At 47.5% G+C, this 26,313-nt stretch overlaps 1 protein-coding gene across 1 annotated transcript in view; it reads left to right on the plus strand.

Annotated features, from left to right (window-relative positions):
- The window catches only part of GALNT14 (polypeptide N-acetylgalactosaminyltransferase 14), a gene marked incomplete at its 5' end in the record, with an annotated part of 38,201 nt that extends 12,102 nt beyond the window's left edge, over positions 1-26,099 (plus strand). The window contains 11 exons of the mRNA XM_010016265.1: positions 2-67; positions 2,098-2,219; positions 6,673-6,760; positions 7,431-7,515; positions 8,606-8,709; positions 12,955-13,081; positions 15,461-15,553; positions 16,875-16,958; positions 18,276-18,420; positions 25,245-25,364; positions 25,941-26,099. Coding sequence (XP_010014567.1) covers positions 2-67; positions 2,098-2,219; positions 6,673-6,760; positions 7,431-7,515; positions 8,606-8,709; positions 12,955-13,081; positions 15,461-15,553; positions 16,875-16,958; positions 18,276-18,420; positions 25,245-25,364; positions 25,941-26,099 — 1,193 coding nt within the window. The remainder of the gene's footprint in view (position 1; positions 68-2,097; positions 2,220-6,672; positions 6,761-7,430; positions 7,516-8,605; positions 8,710-12,954; positions 13,082-15,460; positions 15,554-16,874; positions 16,959-18,275; positions 18,421-25,244; positions 25,365-25,940) is intronic.
- Between the last annotated feature and the right edge of the window lie 214 nt (positions 26,100-26,313).

Consider the following 26,313-nt stretch of genomic DNA (forward strand, 5'->3'; position numbering starts at 1 on the left):
GCTGATGACTGCCGCTTGTTGGGCAAGCTCCCCAAGGTGAAGTGCTTGCGGAATGGACGGCGAGAAGGTAAGAGCTACCTACCCACCACCCAGCTGGAAAACACAGATTCTGGGAGGCGGGAAGGTGATGGAGCCATAGGGGACCTCTACGGAATGAGCGACAAGGGTGGTTAGTGGCTCCCGGGGGAAGGGGAGCCTGATAAAAGGAGATGTGATAAAGGGCTGGGGTTTGAAATGGATCCCCCCCTTTCCCTGGGAAAGATGGGATATTAAGATATCCAGTGGGGCTCAGCTGTAGCTTATTAGCCAGAAAATTAGAACAGGCAAAACAAAGCCCCGGGTCTTATGTTTAAAGATGTTTGCTCTAATGAAGGAGAGGAGATCTGTTCCTGCTGCTTCTGTGGCTTTTCTTGTTGGGGTTTGGTTTTTGGGTTTTGTTTTCTTTTTCAATAACTAATTAAATTTGAAAGATTAAGAAGGGCTTCTATGGAGAATGAGTGTGTGTCCTGCTGGGCTACTGTTGGCAACCTTGTGAGATATTCTCCAGCTGCCCATAGTCTGAATGGGTGTTTTCAAGTCCTGCTTTGAGGCATTAGGGAAACAAAACAAAACGAAAGTCAAAGAAATTTTTTCACTCTGAAAATCAAAGGTGTGTGTTGGGTTGGGGAGATTGAGGAAGGTTTGTCTGTGGATTGTCTCTGCAGAAGGTTTCAGCTCTGCAGGTCTGGTATCAGGGACATACCTTTTTTGGCAGGAGAGTAAGAGAAGTCTCCATAGACCTGCACCTCCTTCTCATCTTTCTCTCCTGTGTTTTGGGGATACATATATGCTTGCCCCCAGCACTGGATGGACCTGCAGGTGTTGGTCCTCTATAAGGTAGTCGGAATTTGGTAACCCAGCCTGGAGGGCTTGCCTCACTTAATACATCACTGAAGCTGTATCCCTTAGTACAGGATTTGGGAAGGGCTGGGGTGGGTGCAGAAGACCATGCCTACTCACAGGATCTTAGAAGTTGCAGAGGGAAATATGGGACATCCAGGCTTTTTTCTCCTGTCCCTCTCCCTCCTGCTCAGAGGCTGTTCCTTGACCCCTTTCCTCTAGGGAATTTTAACGTGAAAGCCAGCGACCTTCTGCATGGACCTGATGTGTGGCTGCTCCCTGAAACTCTTCTGTCTATCTGCATTTTTCCCTATTTCCCCTTGTATTACCGGTGGTTGTCCTTCATCAAGAAGCTCTGCTTCCCTTGAACAACCTGCATGTCCTCGTTTCCCAGTGGCCCATCTTCTTTCTTACGTTGCAATTCACTTGAGCATTGGCAGCAGGCAGGAGGAGCATTGGAAAGCCAGCTGATTCCTGTATAAACAGGAACAGGGCACTTTTAAGAGCAGTGATCTTGCCAAAGAGTCTCACGTGAAACCCATGTGTACAGCTGTTTTCTATGACCTCCCTTATTGTTCATTTCTCTCTCTCACAAACACACAGAGCAATCCAGCTCCAGCTCTAGAGGACTCTAAATTCACTGTCAGGGCCCTTAAGAGCCAAGCAGGCTCTCAGGACTTTGGAAGCCAACCCTCTTTGCTTGGTGCTTCCCAAAATGTGTTACCATTGAGCTCTATGTACATCATCAGTGTCCCCCGGGTGGAAGAGAGATCTGGGGGTCACTGGAACATGGAGAGGGGTGCAGTAGAGAAAAGTCTGCAGTCTAAGAAAAGCCCACCCTTGGCTCCCCTAGCTCATTCCCCACTGACTTACATCTATGTTAGATTTATTCTCTGCAGGGGTTATGAAAGCATTTTGGGTCATGTTTTGTCCCAGAAGGTGACAGCAGAAATAATTGTACAAATTAAGGATTGGCATAAATGCCATAAACCATTAATCTTGGTGGAGCCCTTTGTTTTCTTTGGTGACTTTGGGAAATGGTTGGCATGCCTTTCAGTGCCGGGAAGGAGGCAATGACCCTAAGCCATGTTTTATCTGAATGGGATTTAGGTGGGTCAAAACCCAGGAGATGTGTGAGTGCAGAAGACTATGCTGAAGGAGCCCAGGGATACTGCCCAGCCATCCGGGTGGCAGCTGACATAGTGTGTTCCTGAACAGGTCTGATCCGCTCCCGAATCAGAGGGGCAGATGTGGCACAAGCAGGAGTCCTGACCTTCCTCGACAGTCACTGTGAGGTGAACAAGGACTGGCTGCTCCCTCTGCTGCAGAGGATCAAAGAGGTGAGTGTTCCTGAGAGACCAGGGCCACCCTCAGGGGTTGCATTGCTGAGGTCCACCTCCTCTGCCCTCTTAATGGGCATGACCACCCAACCGTAAACCAACTGCATGCTGGCATCTGAGTAAGGAAGCAATGAGCTTTTGGGGTGCAAAATGGCCTTTGCTGCTCTTCCTACACCCAGCATCCAGGTGGGACCATCTCCACAACAGGGAGAGTTGGTGGGCGAGGTGCAGCGGGGCTCTAACCGGCAGGCACATGTTGAGTGGTGAAAGGGGAATACATGGGCAATGCTTCAGCAGCATTTTTAATTAGGCTCATGTAAAACGCTCAGTGCTGATGATTTAAGGGAGTGACGGCTCCTTGAATAGGGGCTGAATTTAATTTCATGCAAATTAAGCACTAATAAATTGATTTAATAGGATTTAAATTCTGCTGATTTCAGAGCAGACAGTGACATTCGCCTTTCGCCGCCAGCAACTGTCTCCCCAGATCCGTGCATGGAGGCTCTGGGTGCCTTGTCACTTGAGTCAGAGGGAGCTCTGAACTGGTGACCTGGTGGCATGGTACTGGGGATGAAGTCTTTAGCTCCGGCGTGGACGCATGCTCCTTTGCTGTGCGTTGTTCCTCCATCCTTGCTACTCCTCTGGCTCCTGATTGCTAGTATTTATTACTCAGTACTTCTGAAACTACTGAATTATGTTGATATAAGGTCAGCTGAGGAGCCAAGGGGAAGCCAAGGCGGTTGGTTATGGAGAAACCTACTCAGCTGGTGTTCATGGTGCCCTTCATCCAAGGTGTCCTGCTTTTCACAGCTCTATATGTGATAGCTGTGCTGGCTGGGCTGTGCGTCCCCTGTGTGCAGCCACAATGGGGCAGGGGGAATGGGGACACAGCACTAACTCAGGTCCCTCTGGAGTGGTTGAGGGCAGTTGGTACTGCTGGTGCTCATAGTGCAGCCCGTGCTGGAGAGGTCCCAACCTCAGTTTGCAGGCTGGGCCACAGAGCTGCTGATAGATGGTGATATAATGAAAATGGCTCTTTCACATTATCGATTGCAGCTCCAGTGGCATTATGAGAACATGTGCTATGATACCTCACTTGAGCCTTGTAGTTGGCATTACCCAGGGTGAGATGTACCACTAAACTTCACTGCATCAGTTGTTCCTCTCAGCTTTTCTAAGGCAGGCTTCATTCGTTCTCTGCCAAAGCCCTGCTGTATGTCGGTGAGGAATATCCAGAGCAATAGCCTCTTTCCCAGGCAGAGCTTCTGATGTGTTTTGGCAGAAGGGCAGCAGTGGCAGCAGGAAGGGGACAGGCAGACCTGCTTTCATGCACAGCTCCAGGGCTGTACCCCACATTCAGTGCCTGTGGGGTAGGTGAATGTGGATGCCATGTGCAGAATAGCCACAGGAAATTCATTGTGCCATGGGTAGTACAGCATCCAATGCATGCATCACCTCCATGAACAAATTCTTATTTGCTCTTCTGGGTTAAATCTTTCTCTGACTGGAAGCAAGGCAGTCTAGTCTGTAAGCTTGCACTGCTGCTCATTCCAAGCTCACCCTGCCCTGTGTCTTGCGGCCTCAGGCAGCAAGGGAGACTAACTACGAAGAGTGTTGAGGGACTTGCAAAGCAAGTGGGGTCCTGCTTGCTTGCTTTTTAACTGCTTGCAAAAGCTGCAGGATAAGGGCAGAGTCCTCCGTTTCCTTCTTCCCAGGCCCACTATACCCATTTCTTCCATCAGGGTTAAAATATTGATCAATGAAGTGTATGAAATGTTACTGCTGCCACCTTCAGGCTGTGCTAAAGAGATGGCTTCCTTGTCCGACTGCTCCGGTGAGCATCAGCTGCCTAGAAAGAGCATTTTCTTACTGTGTTACTCCTGGGAACAGCTTGCTTCGTGTGATTAAAGTTCCAAGCAAATGTGATTTAAGTTTCAAGCAAAGGAGCAGTGAGCACCTCGAAGCTCACTTTCGCCACCAACATTTTCACCGCCACCAAGAGCTTTTATTTGCACAGCCAGAGCAGCTATTCCTGTAGCTTTCCATGGTGGGAAACATCAGGGCCTGTATGTGCCACCGTGCACCCATGTAAAGGTGCCCCTCAAGCCCCACGCTGAGCTTTTCTACCAGCCCATGGCATCTGCTGCAGGCTGACACTCACTTTCAGGTGTAGGCAGCACATGCCAAGCTTATGGTTTTGGAAACAAGCAAGACTAGAAAGTGTAAGACAAGTGATGGCATGTGAGGGAAGAGAGAGCATCAGACCTGTGTCTTGGAGGGTGCATGTTCCAGGGAGCAACAGTAATAGTGGGTGTTTTGCACCAGCGTGTTTGCAAGCATATGATTGTGAGCGCGTGGGCACAGGCTCTTGTTTTTACTTAAGGAAAAAATAAAGCCATTAACAGTGCATTTCCACTGAATAACTCCTCAGAAAATGTAATTATCCAGCCCAAGGCGTTTTTGCAGTATGACTGAATAAGCTCACCCCAAAATGGGATTTGCAAAAGGCAGTAGGATGAACCAATGGATGGTGTCCACCCACTTCCAGTTTGGTGCTCTCCTGGGATAGATGAGAGGCAGCCTGACTCTCTTACTTTACCTAATTCTGCTGTGGGGCCATAGGAATAACCATGGCCCTTTCTGTTGACCATTACAAGGTCATGATATAGAGGTTGGGAGACAAACTGGAGTCGAGGTTCTTTTCAAAGGTTAAAATGTATCCGTTGTCTTCAGGATCACTTTCAGAGTTTTAGCCTGTTCATTTAGTTCCATAATCTGATTCATTTGAGAAGTGTGTTGGAAAAGCGAATTCTCAGGTTTCCGAGAATTTCATGCAAAAGAGGATTGAAGATTGAGATGTTGTTAATATTAACATGCCCTGGCACGGCAGGGTATTAAAAACCCCAGAAGGGTGAAGCTGCCTGGTCTGGTGCTCAGCCCAAAATAAATCATAGCAACAGCACTGTGCTCTTGAGCATGCTGGGCTTTTCTTTAGAGGGTCAGCAAGACCTTCATGAAAGCTGAGTAAATATAAACGTGCTCAGGAAGTGGCAGGGAAAGTGAGGCAGGGGAAGGTTGCACTGCTGAAGGCTAGCTTGTTGCAGTAATGCTTTCAGCTAAAATGTAAAGGGGATTTTCTTTCATGAAGGTGTGCCATGCAATCAGTAGGAATGGAAGATGCTTGAGGGGCAAGTTTTAAATGAGTAGATATGATCCTTTCCCTGCAATGTTCAGCATGCAAAGTGGATGGTTTGCTTAAAACCTTTCCCCTTACCTCTGGCAACTAAAGGATACTTGGCTATACGGGGGGAGGGGGCACTGTGCAGCAGCTAGGGTGGGTTTGAAAGGCTGATTGCACTTGGACATGACCTGAGTTTCCCAATGCAGTATGTAGGTACAGCACAGCTTGCCCTTTCAGTAAGACGTTTGCCTTGCAGAAAGTCATGTTAAGACCCCTGACATGAGGTTGTTATGGAAATACCAACTGTTCATCATTCTTATTTGGAAAACCTGAGCTCTAGCCCAGCTCCTAGCTCATGGCCTTTGATTGCTTCTTCCTACAGTTGCAGTTGAATACTTCTTTATTAGGAGTAATTTCTAAAACAAAGTCTTTTCTAAGCGAGAGCGCAAGCCCGTGGTGCTCAGATGCTTTCCTTTGCATGGCTGTGAAAAACAATTTGATATGGCCAGGATGAAAGCTTGAAGTATGAGCTATAATTGGAGTTTGGGATTTTTAAAAGGAAAAAGAGAGATAAGAGACCAGTGAAAGCTGTCAGAGTCTCTTCCTCCTGTAGATCTTTTTGTTCATAACTGTTCGTATAATCTCTGCCCGTAACAAGATGTTCATTAAAACACCACTAAATATGTTAAATAATTCAGGTCTTTCTTTTTAACCCTTTTGTACCATTGGCAAAACTCTGACTGTATCCCCATAGTTTGTACGTTTAAAAAATACCTCTATTTAAGCTGCTCACCTGCCTGCATATGGTTTTCCTCTGTTGGTTCCACTGTCTGTTTGTCACCTGACTTCTGAAATCCAATAAAACATATTTAAGGGAGGCAAAAGGGGAATACATTGCTGAATTTGCAGAAAGCAGATGGAGCTTTGCATCCAACTGAGCTGGGCTTCAAGTAGATGCACAGCCTGCAGAGGGAAAGGCTGGGGGTGAAGCTGAAGCCAGAGAGAGCTGCTAGCTCAGCAGCCCAGCAGCATGCAGTCCTCTTTCTGGGGAGGGACAGTGCCTGCTTTCCCAACCTCTCTTGCTAGCATACCCCTGGCTCCCAGCAATGGATTTGATGGCTGAGGAAGAGGAGTCAGTGATGGGCACTTGGCCCTGACAAACCTGAGTAACACCAACATTTTCAGCCACCTGGTGTTCCTAGACATTTAGAGCATCCCTGGACCAATTTGAGTGGTCTGATCTGAAGTCATGGGTCTTCTTCTGCTTTCCAGAATCCCACCCGAGTGGTCAGCCCCATTATCGACATCATCAACTTGGACACTTTTGCCTATGTTGCAGCTTCCTCAGACCTCAGAGGAGGTAAGTCCAAGCCATGTGCATGCCTCATGGGTATCCATCCCATGGTGTGAACGTGCACTGGCCTGAGGAGCTGGTGGCTCTGCACCACACAGCTGCCTCCTGCTATCTAGCGAAAAGCACATTAGCACTCCTCAGTGCTCCCCACTGGCTGTTTTCAGGCTATTTTAGAGACAGGTAAGGAATGGTGCTTGCTACAGTGGGTAAGGCGGTCAAGCAGGAAACAAGGGTCATCTGGAAGTCACCCTTGGCAGCACTGAAAGCTGGGCTGCTGACAAAAGGAGATGGGCGATGTCTAGGCAACAAATGGAGGATGCAACTTTAGTGCCCATTAGTATGCCTGTGCTATTTGTAGCACACAATATCCATCAGAGCGTGTATCTGTGTGCACAAGGGAACAAAGTGAGGTTTCAGCAGCAGCTTTAATTCTGACTTTTCCTGCCTTCGAAGTGCTGGCCTTTGCAATCGTAATGCAGTATGTTGTTTCTGGTTCATATGCAGTAGTAAAATATGTTAGTCATTGGACTCTTCTCCCAAGAGCTGCATCTCCATGGCTTAAGTAATTTGAAAGTGGGGAAAATACTCCATCAAACATGGCTTCTGCAGCCTGCATTGCTTCCTAATTCATACCCATTTCTAATTTCCCCATGGTACTTCTTTACTGTGGTTTTAGGTTTTGACTGGAGTCTGCATTTCAAATGGGAGCAGCTTTCCCCAGAGCAGAAAGCCAAACGACTTGATCCCACCGAACCCATTAAGTAAGTCAAGAGGGGGAAGGAGGCACCTGAGGAACGTGGGACAGGACAGGCATCTCCTCTGACACGTTATGTGTGTCACCATGCACCATAGCAGTGTGATACTCCTTCCAGGACAGTTCTGAACTTCTAATACCTGGGTTAGCTTGGCTTGGGTTTTGCAGTACAGCTTCACCTCTCAAAAATAGAGGGTGCTACAAAGGTAGAAGGAGTCTATGGTTTGCTGAACAGGATTAGGGAAAAAGCTCAGTGCTCCACACTCCTGCTTCTCTCAGCTCAACAATCACTTAAAAATAAGGCAGTGCCCTCACCCTACTTGATATAAATGTGAATGTCTAGTCCAGCACTGCTTCTCCATAGCATACTGCTGTTAGCAGGAGCTGTCACTGGCTTCCCAAAGGCTTACCTTGCATTCCTGGTTGTCCTACCATGTAGGGCACTGTGGAGACTAGCCTGGGTGCAGCAGTCACCCCAGCTCCTCCCAAGCCTACGCTAAGGCACCCACACTGTACACCAGCATGGAAGGACTTGTGCTGAATGGCAAGTCTCAGGCTATCTTCTGGGTCTGCCCTCCCCTCCTCCACGGACCACGTCTGTGCAGTTTTCTTAGCTAATCCAAAGAATGAAAAATAACCCTATCTTGAAATAAAGATCATGCAGCCAGTGATGGCTTTTAAAAAGCCCTTCTGAATTGGCTCTGCCTTCCCCTCCCCAGTGGAATGGTGCTCTTAATAGGCTGGCTCCAGGCAAAAAAGCCCGTTTGAGTGAGTAACCCCCTGAGCGCTAAGTGCATTTTTGATGCTGAAGCCTACAATCAGGGCTGTGAACTTAGGGCCTGTAGGAGTTGTGCTGACGGGTGCATTAGCCAGTCATTAAGTGCCAGGCAATTTATGATTGACAGCAAAATGCCAAGGCAGCTGTAAGAAAGGCTCAGATGCTTTTCGAGGGTTGTTGTCCTTGTTTGGTGAGAAGGAGATACCTAGGTAATGTCCTGATGATGGAAGAGGAGGCAAAGGGAAGGGGTGCTTCTGTGCATCCAGGTGCTGCAGCAGTGTTTGAGAGTGTCCCTTCTCTTCCATTACCTATTCTGCAGGACTCCCATCATTGCTGGAGGGCTGTTTGTGATTGACAAAGCCTGGTTCAACCACCTGGGGAAGTACGACAGTGCCATGGACATCTGGGGTGGGGAGAATTTCGGTGAGTCACTCGTCTTCCTCCTACACCTTGCTGTGTTGGCTTCTCTTCCTGAGTTATGCCAGCTGAATACAAGGTCATTTTGAACTTCGCTTTGAATGCTCTGCGTGGTTTCCCTCACTTGCATTCATAGGTTACTGTATCAGGTGAGTAAGGGACCCAACAACCACGAATGATAGGGAGTGAGCAATTGTTTGTACTCTCTGCTTTCCATGCTGCTTTGATTTTTCTATACATGAATCACAGTTTTTTCAGCTTTGGTATTACCAACAGATGAGAACACGAAGCGCACACTCCTATTCCTTCCTGATCTTATTTTTCTCATTAATAAAGCAAAGATGTGTTTTATTCCATTGTCTGACGACAGCATTTCAAAACTATGTACTGAGATATCATTACCTCCCTGAATTTGCAGAGTGCTTGCAACAGGAGCTCCATTGGCATGCTGCAAGCAAAGTGACATGGCTACTTTTCCATTCCTGTATCACTAGATGGCTGAGCATTGCCAGGCTTTTCTTCACACTATCACTTTCCTGCATGTAAACAAACAGGTTAAGAGCTGACCTAAATTCAGTCACCTCTGCCCATTATCCTGTCCCCCATATCAAGCGGAGCTGGGCTGTTCTCTCCTTGAAGCCATAACGATGCTGCAGGTCAGAGCAATAGATTGTATCCATGAAAGAAGGGGGAGGTACTTGATGTCAGGGAGACAGATCAGAACCTGGTTTTAATAGCTCACACCTCTGGGGAGTATGGCTAGCAAGGAAGGAAGGATCCTGTGTCTTAACACATACTGCAATGCTGTCAGTCATCCAAGGGAACAGATGCTGCCGCCTTGCAGTAACCCATCCGCTGCCTGGCACAGTTGTTTCCTTCACATGCCTTTTCCTCTAGCATATTTTATTTATTTATATCTCGTTATGCAGTAGGATCTCACTCCTTCGTGCTTTCTCTCTGTGGGTGGGTGTCTTGCCACCGCACTGACTCAAAGCATCTGCTCCTCTGAGTGGGGTGGCTCAGAGCAAAACTGGGAACGGAGCGCTGGATCAGTGGCCCAAACAAAGCGCTCAAGAAGGGAACTAGATAGGAGGAGAGGGACTGCTGCACAGTGCCTGACCTGCTGCCCACGTCTGCTCATCATTCATCTCTGACAGCAGCCAGCCTGAGCTGCTCCTGGGAGACGAACAGTGACAGGGCAGCCTGCCCTCCAGAGAAGCTCCATCCAGGCAGCTTGTCTAGTGCCCTGTATCAGCAGGCATTGTGCTCCTTGCTTGTGGTTATAGCCCATCCTACGTAGCATGATGTTTGCCTTACTGGTGCTATGCCCCAGAAGGCTGGTCCTGGCTGTGCTGCAGGGTGTAACGCTGCCTCAGGATGGTGTGACAAAGGGAAGCTAGGCAGGTTAACTGCAACAGAAAAGTGCAGGTCTGCGTAGCAGCAGGGCAGATCCCATCCTGCCCATCATCCTGAGAGTAGGAGTGTGCCTGGTTCAAAGCTGATGCCCATCAAGGGCAGCGTGTTCCACCTCTCCTTAGCACACAGGCAAGGGCAGCTGGGACCCTGCTGGCCCTGGTCAGTCCTGGGTGGGTGACAGAGAGCAGGAGCTGACCTGCAGGTGTTTGTTTTGGGCATCTATAGTGAATCCTGCTTTTTCTGGTAGCTTAGTCTTGAGGGGATGCAGGACTCTGGTCCTGGGGAGCATCGCTGCTGCCTTTGGTGTTATTGACTGGGCAGCTAGAGGGGGCTGGAGACTTCAGGCAAAACAAAAGCGAGTGTGTTTGGGTTGGGAGGAGGACACTGTAGGTGTTTTGCTGCTTGAATTTACTTAATCCCCTCTAGACAAGTTGATGAGCAATGGCAGAAGGACTTGCAGAACAGCAAGAAGTGCTAAAGGTATTTTGCCCAGCTAAGGCCAAGCCCAGTTCTACTGCTCACATCTCTCCTGGGGGTTGCTTGGAGCTGCCACCCACACTGGGGACAGCTCTCAAGGGTCAGGTGAAACACTCTTGGTTTCTGCTCCTCTGGCTTCTCTGAGCTGACCCATGCCCTGCCTTCAGCGGTGCCCCAGTTTACCTCATCTCAAGGCATTTAGCTCTTGGCTGCCTGTCTGAAGACCTTGCTTTTTAGCTGCCACAGATGGCTCCATGGGTCATCCCTACGTGCCAAAACCTGTGCTTTAATTGCTTCTGCTGGAACTGGAACAGGGTCTGCAGGGTGCAACATGTCCGAAGCAGAGATCTCAGACTCCTCACCATCTCCTGCCTCCCCAGCACTGTGTTCTCATTCCAGTTCACAGAGATCATCTCAGTCCACCTCTTCATTAGGCTTTAAATTCAGAGCAGGCAAGGACTGAATGGTACAAGTCTTTCCCTTGTAGTGCTTCAGGCTGAGCAGAAGGACCAGAGGAGGGGAAAGCACATCACAGCAGCCACTTTGTGCTTCACAGCTGCTCTGCTCATTGTCCCCTTTTATCAGGCACCCTTCTGATTTACAGAGCAGTGCTGGCGGTGCGGACAGAGCTGTGACACAGAGGCGAATGACAGCAACAGCCACGTGCGAGGGGATCCAAGCACAGCAGCTTAGAGCAGCTGCCTCCTGCTGTAATCTCATTTCCCTGCAGCTGTGATTAAGGTTGCTCCCAATATAGCACCAGGACATGGCACAAGGGCACATTTTATTGGCCTGTTAATAGCCAGCACTGGGGAAAGTGGTGAGGCTCCAGCTGCTGCTGTGGCTCTTGCCTGTAAACACAGCAGTGAAGGGGAAAAAATACTCCTCCCTGCTGTGCTTTCCTACCCCAGCCTTTGCTGGACCTTTCTGCCAGAGCCAGCTGTTGGGGATGGGCTCAAGCCTTGAACCTGGGACCTGGGTATCAAGGCAAGAGGGCTTTGTGGCCATGCCAGCCTCCTGTTCCCATCAGCTCAGGAGCAGGCGGGCATGCTGGGAGAAGGGATAGAAGTGATGTGAATCTGGCTCCCACTCTGAGCCATGTGTGCTGAGGAGGCTCTGGAGGTCCAGGCTACAATTCTCCTTTGCTCCCTGGAACTGTGAGTTGGTTTTGGAGGGATGGCAGCTTTGTGGGCCAGCAGTATCTGTGTTGGAAGAGTAGAAGTGCTGTCTGTGCTGCACAAATAGTATTCCTGCCACAGGCATTAGTCTTGCCAGCATCCGACCTGGAAGCACATCCTTGTGCTGGCATATGTGAGGGGACTGCTGAGAGCACAAGCTGACAAAGACAAGGGGTGTCCTCCTGTCTGACTGTCTTTGTGTGGGGAGTGAAAAAGTATTTGTAGCTTTGGAGTAGGTACATGCTACATACAGCTTTATACTGTCAGCAGATGATAAAGTAGGATGCAAAGGACTGCAGAAGCCTTTTTAACTTTATTTCTTTACTGTGCTGGCTCTGTCTAAGCATGACTGTCTGACAACGTAGCTGCAGATTCACAGCTTCACAGGCGTTAAGACCAGATGGACCCATTAGATCAGCCATTCTGCTCACCTGTCCTACCTTGCCAGCTAGGATTTCATCCAACTCCCTGCCAGGAGCCCTATAACTTCTGGTGTCAATTGTGCCACAAGCTTGTTTTCCTTGAGAATTTCCCATGGATTAGCCAGAGAGTGGCTTGGGACAGCTATGAGACATTTCCTGTACTGACAGCTTATCCAGATTTTTGGAATAATCCCTCCCACCATCAACCTTTGTTAAGGTGTGTGCCTTGTTGGACCACAGCTCGAAGTCATGCTGGGCAGGGTAAGCTCCTGTTCATTTTGGAACAGGTGACGGATACACAGCTCTCTGTTCATTTTGTGCAATCAATGGTAGATTCATAAAGATAATGACTACCGTAGTCTTTAATAAACTGAATTCATGGTGTCTCCTGGTGAACTCGACAGCCCTTTGGAGGGAAGTGACTCTGAAATAAGCAGTGCAGAAGTAATTAGGAGAGCACAAAACTGGCAAGATGATGCTGCAATGTAAGTGGGCTGCATGAAAAGGGACCTATTTACTATCTCCCTCTTGCTATTGTGATGGCACCTGTGTGCTGCAGGCAGGTTTCAAGTGCACTGACTTCAAACAGCCCACAATAAGCTTTGAAATACACTTTTAAGGCAGTTGTGCCTAGGAAAGCCCCTCTGGTAATTGATTTACCTCAATTTAATGTGGCAGAGGATGAAGTGAGAGGTAACACCAGACTGCAGCCTGCTCTAGGACAGAAAGACAAGATGCTGAAGTTGCTTCTTTTGTAGAAATCTCCTTCCGTGTGTGGATGTGTGGAGGGAGCCTGGAAATCATCCCCTGCAGCCGCGTCGGACATGTCTTCCGGAAGAAACATCCGTATGTCTTTCCAGAGGGAAATGCCAATACATACATTAAGTAAGTGGTTTGTGCTTGCTTTGTTTTTTTTTGGGAAACAGAATAAGGTGCTGCCTTGTGGGGGGTGGGGATCAGGCAAAACAGGGAGGAAAATCTTATTGGAAAACTTTGCAATATCCCTGGGCAAGAATCTCCTGAGCCAAAGCAAACGCAAGTCAGTACGACTCAGCCTTGGGATTTCTACAGTGTTGAGAACATGACAGAAATAGGACACTGATGTGATACCTTTCCTTAGCACAGAGATGGAGAGATGTCCCCAGCATATCTCTGAGAGCTAGCTAACATAACAGCAAGTGCATTAGACCCTTAGGTCACCAGAACACATTGGGCTGCACCTCGCTGACAGGGACACCAAAGGAACTGCCAGGGCATCCCAGCTGAAGGGGACCTGTGCTCACACACAGGAACGTAGACTGAGTCAGTACTGAAACAGCCATCTTAAATGGGCTAAGATCCTGGAAACAGCAGGCAAGGAAGGAGGCAGTTCAGAAGTGGGAACAGGCATGGGAAAGGTGATGGGAGCAGCTAGTGAAGTCGGGATGGATTTCCTCCTTTTTTACTGCATGAGGCTGAAGGTTGTCCATTAAGTAAATGACAAACAGCAGGGCACTTAATGCAGGGCCGTTTTCCAGCTAAACTGCATTTGTGTGTATTTACTCACCAGGCATTCCTTTTAGTGTGGAGTTCCAACTGTATTTGTGAAGAACCAGCTACCTGCAGCAGGGTTAACACTGACCTGGGCTCTCTGCAGCTTTGCATGAGATAATGAACTGGAGGAGTGCAAATTACACCTCTCAGTTACAGTTAATATGTGATTTCCAGCCATGCAGTGTGTGGGGCAGGAAGGGAACATTGTCACCTTGCTTCAAAAGGACGGCAACGAGGGGCATAAGGCATTGCTGGCATCAAGGAGGAGGGCACAGATTTGAGAGTCAAGAGAGGAAGGCTTTTGCTTTCAGTAGCAAAATAAGACTCCTACAGAGGAGGTGGGGATGTGGCAAAACGTCCAGTGATGGAATCACTGCAAACCTGAGTGTAAAAGTAGTGTCTGCGTTGCATCACCTGCAGGAGGAGCAAGGGGAGCTCAAATGGGTACAGCTCTTCTGGCTGCACCTCAGGCACAGGCGTCTGGAACTTTGGGGACATCTGAATCAATGCCTGTGTGTCAGCCTCAGCATTTATCCTTATATTTCTTATAAATCCAAATGAGATCAAGAAGCCAGACAAAAACACACTGGCAGTTTGGAGAAGGCTAGGTACAGATGTAGTCACTGTGATTTAGGCATCTCTTGAGCAAGAGTGCTTAAGACTATTGCAGTGACCTTAGAGAAAGAAGCAGCACCATGAATCAGCAAGGGACCCAAAAGCAGTCTGGAGAAACATATCTGTAAGCATTAGGAGCTGGGATTTCATTAACCTTATGGTATCCATCAACTTTGAACTTAATCTTATAGTATATAGACTGAGAGGAGAAGCAGCTTCTGGCAACCTGGTGCTATGTGGTACCTCTGTTTAAACAGAGATATTGGCAAAAAGTATCTTTTTGCCAGATGCTGATGTTTTTCCACACAGCCTCAGTGCAAGAGACAGCTCAGGCTCCAGTGATGTACTGGCTTCACATGCAGACTGTCTCCTTTTCTGGCCACATGGGACTTGGTTGGATCCAGAGCCTGCCCCATGGCACCTGCAGCTTAGAGGTGTGGTAGCAATAGCTTGGAGGCAGCTTACATTGGTGCAGGAGGTTGTAGGACTCCTCTGACCCAAGCAGGGATAGGCAGATAGGCATGGAGCAACAAAGCTGTTTGCAAGGAGAGTTGGAGCCATCTGAATCAACAGAAGATTTCCCGAGGTTCATAAACCCTCTGCAGAAACCTGGCTGATGTGGAAGGCTGACATTTATGCAACAGCACTATGGCCAGGATGGTTTCTCTTATTTAAATGCTGAGATTTGCCTCAGTGAAATCCAGCAGTGCAAAGCAGGAGAGTCCATTCAGAACTGATGCAAAGGAAATACTTGCCTTCAGTCTTTGTCAAGTTTTGCACCACTTTTCAGACCTCCATCCCAACTACTAAATAAAACCCCAGGCACACCTGCCTGCGAGATGATGCTTAAAAGAAGCTTCAATTCTGAGCCAGCAAAGCATCCAGCTGAGTCTGAAATAGTGAATTCCTCTTGCACATTTTGGCCTGTTGCATTTGGTCCCTGGAGTAATGGGGAGAAGGAATACCTTCTCTGCTACTGAGGAGTGGGGTGGCCCAGAGGTGGATTGGGTGAAGCCAGTGACTTAAGCTGAGGATGGGAAGAGAGGGGGATGGATGAGTCGATCCATCATCCTGGAGGCTTCCTTGGTTTCATCTGCCCTTTGTTGCCTCCTTCAGGAACACCAAGCGCACCGCGGAGGTGTGGATGGATGACTACAAGCAGTACTACTACGCTGCTCGTCCTGCAGCCCAGGGGAGGCCTTATGGAAAGTAAGTGTCTTTAGTGCCTGTCCCTGCCTGTCCCCTGCCTGCTGCAGTGTGTGTTCCCGGTGACGTTGCCCTGCTGCGGAAACCCGCCTGTGTTGTTTCTGTAGTAACGCTCAATTAAATGCTAATGGTAGGCAGATGCTATGAGCGCAGCAATGAAACATATAAAGAGCTAGTTTGTATGCTGGGCTAGTTTATTCCAGTGAGTGAACAGGATCAAGGTGGGGGAAATCCCCCTCTGCTTGTATCCTGCCCTTGGCATTAGGTACAAGTACCTCTGAAAAGTACTCAGGGAAGAGTTTGGTGAGGAGAGTCCAGAGGTCTTGCTGGTAGCCAAGGGGCAGGAAAATCATTAACATTTTGGACCCACTAAGGCTCTGTTGGAAAGGAGCAAGTGCTTTGTATGCAGGGAGTTTGCCATTTATGCTGTGAACAGTCAGAACACCTCCCTGTCAGGAGGACTGAAAGGATTGTGTTAATTTCTCATTTTCATATGCTCTTTTTTCCTTAGAAAGTTTCCTTTAAACCACAGGGGGTTCCAAATCCAATCCCAAATTACTTGTGGCTACTCTTCAATCTCCAGGATAAATAAACTGAAGTCCTGGTGACTAACCTGTTTGCACTGAATCCATATCCTTTTCCCATCCATCAGCACTGAATGAAGTAACAGCTCTGTCCTGCTAAATGTATGAGAAGATAGCCTATGCGAGGGGAAGGTACTGGAGGCTTCCTACTGCTCTGTAAATGCCAGCTCAGAACAGTTTCATGGTTAGAGGCTGGCCCAGGGAGGAGCTGGAGTTTGGAAAATATCACTATACAGCAGGAACCCTCAGCAAAAGTTTTGCCCTGGTTAATGAGAGAAAGAAGTATTTCACAATGGGATTAGCTTGTGCTGACTTAAAGGTGTGCTTGGAAATCAAGGCCTTCTGTAGTCCTATAAACTTAAATGTAATATATTAATCTCCTAGTGCATTAATATATTAAATTAAAGCTCATTGCATATAGTAGATAGCATACTTTTTTTTACTAACCATTTTTAAACAGCTGTGCTTTTCCATGAACATTTTCATCCACCAGACTCCAGACTCATTGTTAAAATGGCAGTGTGTCATCATGCCATTTTACCAAGTGAGACTTCCAAAGAGACTGAGATCAAAAGGACCACCCAAGCTCACACAGAAGAGAGAATAAAATAGAGCTGCTGATGCTCCTGTGTTTGCTGTCTGTGCAATATCTGTTGGATATCTCTCAGCCTCTCTTTATGGTGCGCTGGGTCTCACCTTCATGATCCCCATTGTACCTCTATGGTATCTTCTTCCCACAGCATCCAGAGTAGAGTGGAGCTGCGGAAGAGGCTGAAATGCCACAGCTTCAAGTGGTACCTGGAAAACGTTTATCCTGAACTCCGGTATGGATGTGTGATCTCCACCAGTCTCTAGCAGGACAGTGGGATGCCCCATCCCTCCTGCCCACAGAGCTTTCCTCTGCACCTCCAGTCCCCTGCCCCAGACACAGTCTCCTCCTCCCTTGGGCTTCACAGAAGGGCATAGTGAATTTTGTGCTGGCTTTAAACACAGTTTGTTCACAGTGTGACATGGTTCGTTCATGATCTTGCTTTCCCTAAGCAGTGCTATAGAATCCTTGCCTCTTTGCTGTAAGGCTGGTGAGGGGCAGAGCACCAGTTATTTCTCTTAGCTTTTGGGGCTTCCTCAGGTATCCTCCTGCCCATGCTGCAGGACAGCTAGCATAGGAGAGTAGCCAGTTTTCCTTACGAAAGTATTCCAAGGTGGAAAATCCACCATAGCCTCTTGTGGGTTGTTTCAGTATATAGTCATAGAATGGTTTGGGCTGGAAGGGACTTTAAAGCTCATCTAGTTCCAAAGCCCTGCCATGGGCAGGGGCACTTTGCACTTGCTCCAACCCTTGTCCAACCTGGCCTTGAACACTGCCAGGGATGGGGCAGCCACAGCTTCTCTGGGCACCCTGTGCCAGCACCTCAGCACCCTCACAGGGAAGGTTCTTGCTTAGAGAACAAGCACCTAATTTCCAGTCCTTTCAAACTGTTCTGTGGTGCTCAAGACTATTCCTTTGTGAAAAGGATTTTTTTATGACCTGTATTCAGGTGGCTTTGCCTTACACCTAGCCTAATGCTGTGCTTAATATGCACTTCCACAGTTACTTTTGCACAGACCCCTTTTAGTCACCAAAATTACTCCAGAAACCATTGCATCCATTCCCCCAGCCTCCATCAGGAGGGGTGCAGTAATTTTGGAGATACCTCCAGGAACCCGCAGGTGCAATGGCTGAGTGCAGAATCACAGTGTGAAAATGTTATACAGCTGTTTACTTGCTTTTTTGCCATGCGTGGCATTGCGCAGCAGCATTCACAGGGAAAGCCAGGGTTCTGCAGCAGTTTGTTATAAAGTTCTCCACTTCTCTAAGCTGAAGGCTGACCTTCAGCCTGCTCACAATCTATTCCTTGCTCCTCTGTTTGCCTTGTGCAGTGTTATTTATTTCTGCCTCTTATAAAGGCCAGCCATCCATCTCCAAGTGCTGCTTCTGCAGCGTCCCAGCTCTCAGTGGTTCAGAATTGTAATAGAACTTGCCACTCTCATTTTCTGAAGGTGAAATGGTGCCACTGCACCCTCCTTACCCCACTCAGCCTCACTTTGAGTACCCATGTGCCTGGGGGAGTAGGGATGTTGTTTTCATGCTATTCCCACAGGATTCCAGAGGAATCACTCTATCAGACTGGGATGATCAGGCAAAGGCAGAGCTGCCTGGAATCGCACAAGTCTGAAGCCCAAGAGTTCCCCATCCTGAGCTTAAATCCTTGTATCAGCAGCAAAGGCACGGCAGCAACGGCACAGGTAAGACGTGTTGCACACCCTCACGCTGCTAGCTGGAGAGAAGGCTCTGGGGCAGCTTCAAGGTGATTTCCTACGTTCACTAAAGCTCTGTTGGAGGATTAGCTGTTCTGCCAGCCACTTTCCTAAGGTACCATGTGGTTAAATCCTGGTAAGTCCTTCTTACCTCAGTGGAGGCCCTGGGCAGGGACTGGTGCAGGAGCCACAGTACGGGATGGACCACTTGTGTTTATGCTGTCCTGTGCTGAGCTCTTACTGCTGCTCAGGAGCGACACGTGCCATTCATCTGCATTGATCAGAGAAAGACAAAGGGAACTATAATTTCCTCTCATCTTTCAGGCTTATTTCTTTCGAAATGCTCTGAATTGCAATGGTATTTAGAACTTCATAGTCTGCGTTCTCTCAATATTAGATTGCCCATTAAGCTAGTGGGAATTTAATGAGGAGGATGTCTTTTTTTCCAGTCTCACTGAGATGAGGAAAAGCCATATGAATTGGTGTTCTCAAAAGCATATTCTTGGAAATGTTAGAGCCAGGAGCAGGCACATGTGCCTTGCAGTGGAGTTGCTGAAGCAAGACCCTGAAGGCACAGCCTCAAAACCTGCTTTTGCTTCAGACTCCCTTTGTGATTTTGGGCATGTCAGTAAGTTCTCTCACATTTCCATCTATAAAACAGGGAGGATAACAATCACACACTTCTTCAGGGGTACTGTGAAATAATTTAATAGGCAACAGTGTGCTTGCTTTCACTTGACTGTACATCCTTAACCCTCATGGTTACACATTCAAACCAGGTAGCTACACATATAAAAGGCCCAGAATGGAGATGCTGCTGAAAATGCCCCTAATTTGTATGTGCAAATGAAGCATGTCATTATGCGCATCTCTTTTGCATGCAGTTGGATGCCTGTCTTTAGTCAGGAAAATAATATTTGCTTCACAGTGTGGTAAAATCAACAATGACTACTTGAATCTTAGGTCAGAAAATAGAATCACAGAACAGTTTAGGTTGGAAGGGACCTTCAAAGCTCATCCAGCCCGGCAATGAGCAGGGACATCTTCAACTAGATCAGGTTGCCCAGAATTACATCCAGCCTGGCTTTGAATGTCTCCAGGGTTGGCACTTCCACCACCTCTCTGGGACACCTGTGCCAGTATTTTACCACCCTCATTTATATGTAACTGTGTGGTACTTGCAGTTGTATTCACTATGGGGTGAACATAACTGCAAGTACTGCACAGTTACAACTATAGATTCATAGAATATTTAGGGTTGGTTTCCACATTTTAGGATTCTTTTTCTTTCTTCCACTGCTACATGGACTTTTTACACAGTAAAACAGCAAGAGAAGTGAGCTGATGAGAGCAGGTCATCATGTTTCACAGGGCAAACTCTCCTGAGGGAAAAAAAAGAGGAAGTTTTAGTGACAATTGCAACTTTCAATTAATTGGCTGTTTACAAAAACGAATCTGGGAAAAACAGAATGGAAAATGCTGCTGCAAGGTAGCGTTTTGAAATTAAATGTATTGGTCTTTCTAAAACAGAAATTTGATGTTATACTTTAAAATGAAATCCATTTTGTTTTGACATTTCCGTACAGTAAATTTTTTTTAGTCTTTCATGCCATGAAATTTTCATCTTCCCATTCTGGTTCCACAGCAGTTTTCAATAGGTCAACATTTCAGTTGGATGGCAACCCCATTTCTTGTGCACACCCAGGACTAACTCTGCAGGGGAACAGAAAAATGCACTACAAACAGATTGCTGAATAGCTACAGTACACAGCTGAATTGCTCAATACACAGGCAGGAATAGAGAAAAACCTTTTCCCTTTATCTTTCACTGTCTTTCTAGGGTAGTTCTCTGTTATTTGCACCCATGGAGAATATTTCAGATGGAACCAGGATAATTAAATTTTCATTGTGAATAGAAATTTATACTTTAGTTATACAGTTGTTACAAGACCACCTGAATGTGCAGGTGACATGGGGGTTAGAATCACCAGGCTGTGTAGGACAGGTTATGTAGCAATACTGAATGCCACTTAGTTTCATATGTGGTATGCCAGAATAGAGCAATAATCTTCACTTTCAACATACTGAAGTGACATCTTGTTTACCCTAAGCTCCATTATTTGAAAAATAGCTTAGCTAAATCAAAGCTGTGCTTTCCTGGCATAAAATAAATACTGTGGAAATATCCTGGGCATCCAGATCCTTTATTATCAGTGTTAGCAGCATTGATTTGGTTGCCTGATTGCCCTTCTGTAACTGCCTTCATACTAGACTCCCCAAGCCCTTTACCAACGTTACATGCATGAAGGCTGGGACTGTATGTGGGAAGATCTGAGGTGCCATACATCACCATGCCTGAAGAGAGAGGAACCGGACCTGTTAGATGGCAAACAATTTCTCTTTATTTTAGTGTTTTCTTATCTGTAGTGCAGGGGAAGGGTGTGTTGTCTGGACACATCCCTACTTTGGGTAAATTGAGAAGAGTTCATTGCAGTGAAATCGGGCGTAAATACGCCCTTAGCAGATCTCACAAACCCTCTGTGCTGGTGTCTGCTGTTAGCCCTAAACTACCAAAAGGGGCACTGAGGCACAAGAATACCCTTTATCTTTGTGTAGGAGAGCTCTGTCTTCTCAACCCTGGGATCCACTTGGCTCTTTTTTCTCCAAAGGTCTGGTAGCAGCCAGGGCAGGCTCTGTCCGCCAAGGGGGCTGTCAGGGGGACCTGCTCTTGAGGTAGCAGCTGGCAGAGATATTTGTGCAGTATTGCCCATCTCCAGGGCACAGCGGGCTCTGCTTGTGCCCCTGCCCACAGGAGCCTTGGTACTCTATGTCTCATTTGCTGAATGAACTGACTGATTTAGTTTTTCACAGGAGAAATGCATCTGAGGGAAAATAACTGATCATAGTTTTGTCCTGGTCTATCCGATGAAGACGTGAGTGGTTGGGTTTTTTCCAAACTAAGTGTCAGTTGGTATCCGTCCATAGATCTTTGGAATAGACATCTGACTCTGGGACTTATTTAAATATCATTAGCAGTTTTGGGAAACCTGACATACTTCAGGTAAAAAAGACACTTTGTCCTGGATACTCACACACATGTTAGCAGTAGCCACAAGGTCAATGTAAAGTTTAGTCATCTCCTAGACAAGCGAGGGAACAGTGGGAAGGTTGCAGCATCCATTTCCTAAGCCTGCACCCCAAAATATCTGGGCCTTTGAGCTAAGTGGCTGCCACTGCATTTTGGTGACATGTCCTTGACTCTTACTGTGAAGGAAATGCAATGTCTTAATCTGCCTGATGTGGCATTGAAGCTTACCCCAGTTGGCTTGAGAGGGCTCAGTGGGCTGGCTAGATCTGCACTTTCTTTAGCATCTATCCCAACTAACCTGACAGGTCCCTCCTGAGACATCTCAACCATAAACATTCTCTTCTGACCTTCCTCCCCCAAAAAAGTCTTTGTTCTTCTCCCCCACAGACACATCCTGCCCTAGCTGTAGGGTGGCTGGAACTGCAGGAGCCAGGCTGAGCCAGCAGAGCAGAGGGGCTGGCTGGCAGCAGTGTCACCTCTGCATCCAGGCGGCCATGGTCACTGTTTGTACTTGGCTTTCCCTCTCCTGAGATGTGTCTAAGTGCTAGTTCCATCCCAGGGCCCTTTGATGAGTGAAGCACTCTGGTATCCTTAGGTGACCCGTGCATTCGTACGCCTTGGGAAATCCTTCGCTGTGATTTTACAAAGATAATTGAGGGCTGAGGTTGTTTCTGGCTTCTTCCTCTAGCTGCTACCCCAGCTTTAGGGTACAGCTGACCTCTCGCACAGCAGCAGAGCATGTACGGTGCTGTCACGTAACACTGGGCTCCCATGGGGCTGCTCCTTGCTAGGCTGAGGGGCTCTTTCTCCTTCTGCCAGCCAGGCTACCCCAAGCTGCAGGTCACATTTTAAAATGATTTCCTCAATTCGCAGTGATGCTGAGTAACAGTGACAGATGCCTGCTCAAATGATGCTAAAGCCTTGAAAAACAGTCACAAGCCTCAGATGGGGCTTTAGTGTTATCCAAGGCTTTGGAGAATGGGAATTGCTGGTTGTGGCGTGTAGCTGTCTACGCTCTTCCTCCCTGCTCCACCAGCACTTCATCTTTGCCTTTGAAAAGGCAGGCAATTCTGATTGCACTTTCGCCTCATGCATCTGGTTTCCTTGGTGCTCTAAAGCCCATTGGCATCTCTTCAGGCCAGCCTGCAGCCCTGAAGCCATGTTAGCTATTTGAGGATCTCTGCACTTAGGAGTACCTTGGGCTGCCTGGCTCACTACAACCTCTGGGGTGCAAAGTTCTGCTGTTGTTACTTCCCTGCTGGCCACGTGAGTGTTCCCTGTGCCAGGGTCTAGAAGATAAAGTAGTTTCTCATGGGAAAAAAAGCAGGAATTGTCATCCCAACTGATACAAATAAGGGAAGAGATGGGGTAAGATAAACATTTGCATGCCCATTTGCCTGGTTTTTAACTCAAAGCTTCTCATGGGTTCTGTGGCGTTCAAGGGACTTCTTCCCACCCCCCTCAAATTTCCTCATTTTCTGCATCATTTTCTTTGGCTTTCATCTAGGGCTGAAAAGAGACAAGGCATGATTAGAACTGGATAAAACATTTTCAACACGACTGGCTTCCATAAAAAGCTATTCTGTCAAAATAGAACTGTGTGAAAATCTGTCAGTTTAGATAAAGACAGTAGCAGGACAGCCTTGGGGCCAGAGGGGAGGATCCAATGTCAGCTATTGAACTGATGCATATATCTAGCTCTGAAGGCTTCACTTCTTATAATGAACACAACAGTTTAGGAAAGATGGTTACCAACACCCTGTGTATCCCATGGCGCTTTGCTGAGTGAGAGGATGGTCCTGCCTTGAGAGGATATGGATACTGGGAAGGCTTAAACAGATCCTGGCCTGATTTAGTTGGGGGATTCAACATATACATGAGTTACAGGATTAACTTGCTGCTGCTGAGGAGCCCCATGGGTGCAGCTCCAGCCCTGTCCTCAACTACAATGATGAACAATTGGTTAAAAATGTAAAGCAGGTTTTCAAAGCAGCTTGTAGCAGCACGGGCGCCAAGAACAGATGTTGGAGCTTGCCCTGTAGGGCTTGGTTCTTCACAGATGCAGGACTAATTTGGCACCTGATTTCCCAGGCTGGTGGTTTACACAGCAGCCGACAGTGTGCGTGGTTGGGATGACTGGAACTTGTTCACTGTAGGATCAGGTAAACCCTGCTCCATCTGACAAAGAAGTAGTTGCCAGAAGGCCCTTTGAGTGCAGACTGTGACTTTGAAAACGGGTGCTTGTTACATGCTGAAATCCTGGGCAGGCTGTTGGAAAAACCAGGTTTGATTTCCATTAGCTGGTAGGGAGCAGTATGCTAAGAAGCGCAGGGTGTGAGGATCACAGTGTGAAGTCCTTGTGGATCTGGGTCTGCTGTGCGAAAGTGTGTTTTCTCTTCTAGGAGCCTAAGAGCTCGAATGAAGTGGGATTTTTATTCCTAAGAATTCAATGCCTGCAGCTGTCTGTTTTGAAGTCAGAGAGAAGAGTTAGAGCTGCTGACGGTGACAAATACCAAAGGGGTGGAAGTGTTTCCCTGCTCTAATAACTCATGCTAATGCAACCCGAAGCCTCCACCACTCAGTCAGGGGAGCTGCAGGCATCCCAGCTCTGCGATCAGGGCAGCCATTCTTCACTTCCCCCTCTGGCACTCAGATGAGGTTGCAGTCTCCCAGGAACATCTTTTACCCTTCATTTTTCCAGACCCGGACTAACTGCTGCCTTCCCCTCCATTGCCAACATCCCTGCTCACTTCACTCCTGTACACACACAGATAGCAGGGAGATAACCCCTGCCTGGGCAGTCCGGGATCCTCAGGAGGTGCTTTTGAGTAATATGAGCACAGGGGAATGATAGAAAACATACAACTGGAATAAACATTGGAGTAAGCTTCTGGGAAATAATCCTGGGCCAATCAGTGTATCTGTACATGGGTGATGCTTTGTCCAGCACATTTGGAAATCCTGGTCAATCTATCAGCTACTTCTCTTTTTCTCGTGAGTAAAACATCTGTGGGTGAAAAAAAGGATAATCCCAGACAGCCCCTGTTGTATGGTAAGCTTTACACAGGAAAAAGAGTCTCTGCTCCTCCAAAGTTCATTTCTTGGGCTGAGGAGCTGATAGAGAAAGTGACCATGAAAAGCAGCATGAGAAATAAAAGCCTCCAAGACAGCCCAGTGGTCATAGCAAACCAGTACTGCAAATGTTTAGAGTTTGGTCCCATTCCTTTGACATAAAGCAGAGTTTTACCCCTGATTCTTGGGATATCTGGGAGCAGACTCCTGGGAGTTGCAAACCTTTGCTATATATCACCTCCTCTCTCCTGCTGCCAGCTACAAAGCATTTCTGCTGCTCTTCCTTGAAAAAGAGGATAGCATATTGTGTGGTTAGTAGTATTGCTGTCCCTCTTTTGCGGATGGTTTTTCCATCCACTTGTTCCCCAACCATAGCCCAGTTCTGGCTATGAAATCCTTTGCCTCATGAATCATTTTCTTCCAGCAGCTTTTGAATACACTTTTTTTGGTACATGCAGTCCCTCAGTGACAGTTTTTGGGAGGCTTGAAACATCCTATTGACCCGTGCAGGTGCCTCTTGAAGTCACTGAGGTTTGTGCTTGGTTTCAGAGGGGACAGCATCCAACAAGCTGAAGTGTTTGCTTTCCAGGTAAAAGAATACCAAGAATGAACCTTGATGTCTCACCTTCTTTCTTTTCCTTCCTCTTTGCAGGAATGGACATACACATACAACCACCACGTCCGCCAGCAACAGCTGTGCTTGTCTGTGTACACCCTCTTCCCTGGTTCCCAAGTGCTGCTGTCACCATGCAAAGAAGGTGACAACAAGCAGGTGAGCCATTTCATTCATCCCCCATTTTCCTTGCAGTTCCCTTTCTTTCAGTATAGTATTACTGCACATCAAATGGCCCGTGTGCTCCGACTTCATCCGGTAGGTACAGTCGATCTGGGAGTACAGACTCTGGCCTGTTCAGCCCTTTGCCTCTTAAATGAGTGTGTTGATAAGGATGTCTATTAGTGCGGGTGGTGATCTGGATACTTATCTGCAGAAGTCAAACCAAAACTGGCAATTTAGTTCACACAGGCTGCCAGTCAGCCAGCAGATGCTAACATTTCTCTGCAATTAATCATTGAGCTGGCATTTGAACCAGCGACCTGGGGAAAAAGCTGTTAGTAATATATTATCTTCCTGAAGCCAAGCAAAGGCTGAGCTTAAATGAGTGTGCTTCTGATGGGAGAAATGCTGAGTGTGTGCTCTGCTCAATGTGGGACTGGGGACCCTGTACTTCCCTGCATCAGGCCACAAAAGCTTAGTGACATCTGTCCTCTTGATGGTGGAACAGCATAGTAAAGGCATGAGGAGGAAACTTGTTTACCCCTGTTTCTCCTCTTGTATGTCTCTCCTCAGCGATGGGGTAAAGTTGGGTCACACATTGAACACATAGCTTCACGCTTCTGTTTGGACACTGAGACGATTGGGGACACGAATGAGAGTACCAAAGAGCTTGTCATCAATCCTTGTGAGAGCACAGCCATGAGTCAGCGCTGGGACATGGTGATGTCTTGACCTGCTGGAGGACTTACACAGCGGGGATGGGCACTGAAGCGTTGCTACACGCAGCCAAGATGCACCAGATGGAGTTCAAGTGCAAAACCACTGGGTGTCCTTGTGTACTATGGGACAGGAGAAGGATCATTCAAATAAAAATAAGGGCATGATGCTCCAGGTTGAACAACAAATGTCACCTGCAAGACATGCAGCCAGTATTGGCCTGTTGGGG

The sequence above is a fragment of the Nestor notabilis genome, unplaced genomic scaffold (assembly GCF_000696875.1).
Source record: "Nestor notabilis isolate BGI_N333 unplaced genomic scaffold, ASM69687v1 scaffold4986, whole genome shotgun sequence".
Classification (NCBI taxonomy): domain Eukaryota; kingdom Metazoa; phylum Chordata; class Aves; order Psittaciformes; family Psittacidae; genus Nestor; species Nestor notabilis.